This window comes from Saccostrea cucullata, unplaced genomic scaffold, assembly GCF_032062105.1.
Source record: "Saccostrea cucullata isolate Sc308-1 unplaced genomic scaffold, CSIRO_AGI_Scuc_v1 ctg7280, whole genome shotgun sequence".
NCBI lineage: Eukaryota > Metazoa > Mollusca > Bivalvia > Ostreida > Ostreidae > Saccostrea > Saccostrea cuccullata.
In genome coordinates this window covers 75001-80139 of record NW_026937520.1, presented here as the reverse complement: position 1 = coordinate 80139, position 5139 = coordinate 75001, and the positions used below count along the sequence as shown (strand labels likewise).

The window sequence follows — 5139 nt, the reverse complement described above, 5'->3', positions numbered from 1 at the left end:
AAATTATAACCATCACCATGGAAAGTAAAAATGGAAAGTAAAAATGCAGATCTTCATCCTGAAGTTTTAGTTTATATTATGGAAATTCTCAGGTTTTACAAGTGCAGCCATTCAAAGTGCTGAAACAATCCTTATAAAATAAATAGATTGCTTACCCTGATTTTTTTCCCTAATTTTTTTTGGGGTGGTGGTGGACATATTTAACTTATTCCACTCTTCTTTTTGTTTTTAAATACCGTCCGAATCATTGCCGATTATATTAATGGTAATTATTATTATCGGACTTATTCAAAGAACAAGGGCATGATGTCACAGCAATGTTTTAAGGTCCTCAAATTATTCCCATTTTTCAAGTCTTTGACCCTTAACACTTAATTTTTAGCTCACCTGAGCCAAAGGCTCAAGTGAGCTTTTCTGATCACAATTTGTCCGTTGTCTGTCGTTGTCGTTGTCGGCGTTGTCGTCGTCGTCGTCGTTGTCGGCGTTGTCGTTGTCGTAAACTTTTCACATTTTCATCTTCTTCTCAAGAACCACTGGGCCAATTTCAATTAAACTTGGCACAAAGTATCCTTGGGTGAAGGGGATTCAAGTTTGTTCAAATGAAGGGCCACGCCCTTTTCCAAGGGGAGATAATCATGATTTAGAGAAAAATTATTGGCATTTTTAAAAAATCTTCTCCTCAAGAACCACTGGGCCAGGAAAGATGAAACTCATGTAGAATCATCCTCAGGTAGTGTAGATTCAAGTTTGTTCAAGTCAGACCCCCGGGGGTAGGGCGGGGCCAAAATGGCCGATCAAAGTTTTACATAGGAATATATAGAACAAATCTTTAAAAATCTTCTTTTCAAGAACCACTGGGCCAGGAAAGATGAAACTCATGTGGAATCATCTTCAGGTAGTGTAGATTCAAGTTTGTTCAAGTCATGACCCCCGGGGGTAGGGCGGGGCAAAAATGGCCGATCAAAGTTTTACATAGGAATATATAGGAAAAATCTTTATAAATCTTCTTCTCAAGAACCACTGGGCCAGGAAAAATGAAACTTATGTGGTATCATTGAGGTAGTGTAGATTCAAGTTTGTTCATCATGACCCCGGGGGGTAGGGCGGGGCCAAAATGGCCGATCAAATTTTTACATAGTATATAGGAAAAATCTTTAAAAATCTTCTTCTCAAGATGGGCCAGGAAAGATGAAACTCATATGGAATCATCCTCAGGTAGTGTAGATTCAAGTTTGTTTAAGTCATGACCCCCGGGGGTAGGGCGGGGCCAAAATGGCCGATCAAAGTTTTACATAGAAAATATATAGGAAAAATCTTAAAAAATCTTCTTCTCAAGAACCATTGAAACAGGAAAGATGAAACTCATGTGGAATCATCCTCAGGTAGTGTAGATTCAAGTTTGTTCAAGTCATGACCCCCCGGGGGTAGGGCGGGGCAAAAATGGCCAATCAAAGTTTTACATAGGAATATATAGGAAAAATCATTAAAAATCTTCTTCTCAAGAACCACTGGGCCAGGAAAGATGAAACTCATGTGGAATCATCCTCAGGTAGTGTAGATTCAAGTTTGTTCAAGTCATGACCCCGGGGGTAGGGCGGGGCCAAAATGGCCGATCAAAGTTTTACATAGGAATATATAGGAAAAATCTTAAAAAATCTTCTTCTCAAGAACCATTGAAACAGGAAAGATGAAACTCATGTGAAATTATCCTCAGGTAGAGTAGATTCAAGTTTGTTCAAGTCATGACCCCCGGGGGTAGGGCGGGGCCAAAATGGCCGATCAAAGTTTTACATAGGAATATATAGGAAAAATCTTTAAAAATCTTCTTTTCAAGTACTTCAAAGCCAGGATTAGTAATATTTGTATGGAATCATCCTCAGGTAATGTAGATTCTAGTTCGTTCAAATTATGATCCCCTTGGGGGTTAAAATTCAAGCCCCCCCCCAACTTAAATTAACTTTCAGTTCTGATCTGATGTGTTTTTTCCTAGCTGATGTGCTCAGGTGAGCGCTGTTTCTTGTTATTTGCTTCAGATAAAAACTTCGACTTTCATTGATGGTTAAGTTGTCTCTTTTTGTTTCTGGTAAAATGAAGACGGGCACGTGGTGCGCAACAATAATGCATAAGTAATATGTAATTATTAAAAAACAGGAATAAATGAAGGGCATATGATATTTATAAAGGTTATTAAATGAACAAACATATGATTTCACATATAGACATTCAATATTATGGGAGCAATTTTGTTTTTATTTTTACATATGGTTGTCCAGACACATTACACTTGTATTTGTATGTAAACTCATTCAAAATGCGAAAACATTCATCTGGAATTTTACCTCCGTAAAAGGCGTAAAAATTTAAATCACTCTGTTTCAACCAAAGTTTGTAAAAATAAACACCAGTAATAATTACCAGTTATAAGGTATATAGGAAGAAAATCTTTTAAAGACCTTTTTTCAAGAATAGCAAAGTTATATGCTATAATGATATGGAGGCATCCTCAAGTAGTATACCGGTAAAATTCAAGCCCCCAAATCTCTAAACTTTTCATGTGCTTTTTCCATAACCCATGTGCTCAGGTGAGAGATGGGGTCTCTTGTTAAATGCTGTCAATATTGTATCATTGATTTTACAGTACCTTCAGAAGTTGAAAAACTTAGAGCAGAAAAAAGAGGAGAAAACTTCCTGGAACTAGGTTGGTTTATGCCCAAAAGAGTAAATGGAAATCTGAAGGAGTTTAAAATTATGTGTCAAAAAGGTGAGTTCTGATGTTAGCTGTTTAAACTATGAGAATTAATTTATCAAGCCAGACAACTCTGTAAAAAAAAGATATAAAATAAAAATAATTTAAAACAAGTATTCAAATATTCAAATTTTCAGTTTACTCAGGTGACCTATTGCTATCCGTTTTTGTCTGTTGTCTGTCATGCACTGTGTGTTAAAATTTGAACATTTTCTGCTTCTTCTCTGCAACCGCTTTACCAATTTCAACCAATTTTGGCACAAAGCATCTATGGGTGAAGGGGAGCAAAAATTGTGAATTTTGTGGTCCCTGCCCCCTGAGGAGTGGGACCAAAACCACTAAAATTAGTGCAATCTTTAAAAATCTTTTTCTTTACTCCTTGACATCAAGCAGTCCAACTGTTGGCATGATTGATATCAGCATTGAGTCCTTTACCAAAATTGTGAAATTCATGGCCCCAGGGTCAGGGGTTCTGGTGTTAGGGCGGGGCTAAATAGATTATATAGTGAAAATGCATTATTTCTTTGAAAATATTTTTCTCTGCTTCTGGGCAATAAATAAACTAACCAAGAAATTGGTTATATTGAATAAGGTTGCCTCTACCAAAATTGTGAATTTCATGGCCCCTGGGTCAGGGGTTCTGGTATTAGGACGGGGCTCTGTTGATTAGGCCAAGCTTAAAAAATTCTTTGTTTGCAGTTGCCGACCTACAATTTTTAGACTTGGTAGGTAGGTAGACACTGTTTCTTTTTTTGGAAAAAAAATGTTTTCAGATTTTTTATAGATAACAAATAACAGCTAGATCGAGCTTTTCAAAGGCCAACTAAACATGAATAAGCTCCACTCTTGTTATAAACCACTGAATGACAAAAACAAGTCAAAAATTGAAAATGAAACAGTTTCAATATCATGGAAAATAAAAAAAAATTAAATTTACAAAATGGCTTTAAAAAGTTTGGGTCGGGTGCATTTTCAGTGGGTCGGTAGGCAACTGCAAACAACAAAATTTTATTTTAGGCCTTATGAAAGTGAAAATGCATATATTCTTTAAAAATGTTCTCCTCTGCTCTTGGGTATTTAACCAATAAATTATTACATAGCTATGATGAGGAAGGATGTTTCTTTCCAACTTGTGAATTTCATGGCCCCTGGGTCAGGGATTCTGGTGTTAGGGTGGGGCTATATGGGTTATATAGTGAAAATGCATTAATTCTTAGAAAATCTTCTTCTCTGCTCCTGGGTATTAAACAAACAAATTAAGTACATAATTATAATGAGCAAGAATGCCTCTTCTAAAATTGTGAATTTTGTGGCCCATCGGTCAGGGTTAGGGTGGGGTTCTTTTGTTTATATAGTGAACATGCATAAATTCTTTAAAAATCTTCTCCTAGCTCTGCTCATGGGTATTACACCAATAAACTTTGTACATAGTTATGATGAGGAAGGGTGCTTCTTCCCAATTTTTAAATTTCATGGCCCTAGCTGGGTCAGGGGTTCTGGTGTTTGGGTGGGGCTCTAATGAGTATATTCTGAAAATGCATGAATTCTTTGGATATCTTTTCCTTTGCTCCTGGGTATAATGCCAATGATCACAGATTAATGATGAAGAAATGTGCCTCTTCCAAAATGGTTAATTTCGGGATCACTGGATTAGGGGTACTGCAGACAGGGGGGAGGAAGGGGGTGTACATAGTCTGAAAATAAAGTAATAATGTGAAGCTTTGAAATCTGCTCTTTGATATTAATGAACCACTTATGATGAAATGCAATTTATATTGAAATTTCCAAAATTTTGAAATATATGGCTTAGGGTCAGTGGTTCCTCTGGGTTGGGTTGCACAACTGGTGGTTATAAAGTGGAAATGCATTTTCTTTTTGTTAATTTGATCTGTCTGTGGGTATTACCTTAACCACCCTCACAATTCTAGTGGTTCAAAGTACAAAAATTGCATTTATTTTCATTTAATATACTTTAAATTTTCCAATTATTGCAGAAAATGTGTAGGTCACCGTATTATTTCTTAAGATAGGAGACATGAATAAACAGAAGTATATGTCAACAAAAAATTGCTTTTTTGTAAACAGTACGTATTATGAAAAATATTCAAAAAACTGGTTAAAACGCATAATTCTGATGCTGAATGTTCCCAAATACTTCCTACTTATAAGATACTTTTGAATTGTGAATATCAGGGAAACTATTTTACATTAGAAGTACAATAAAGCAAATGACTGAATGAAGAGACCGTAAAAGGAGTTATTGCCCTTGTGAATATTTTTTAAAGATTGAAAAATTGATTAAATAAAGAAAATATGCATTTTTAAAATTCCTTTTTTCACAATATTTATCAGTAAACCTATTGAAAAGCATTCCTTCAAAAGATATTGTTCTA

The 5139-nt window shown here is 35.6% G+C and overlaps 1 protein-coding gene across 1 annotated transcript in view; it reads left to right on the top strand.

Annotated features, from left to right (window-relative positions):
* Positions 1-2391: 2391 nt before the first annotated feature.
* The window catches only part of LOC134248325 (neuroglian-like), a 63225-nt gene continuing 60477 nt past the window's right edge, over positions 2392-5139 (top strand). Inside the window, exon 1 of the mRNA XM_062730735.1 lies at positions 2392-2761. Within this exon, the coding sequence (XP_062586719.1) occupies positions 2590-2761 (172 nt within the window). The 5' untranslated portion in view covers positions 2392-2589. The remainder of the gene's footprint in view (positions 2762-5139) is intronic.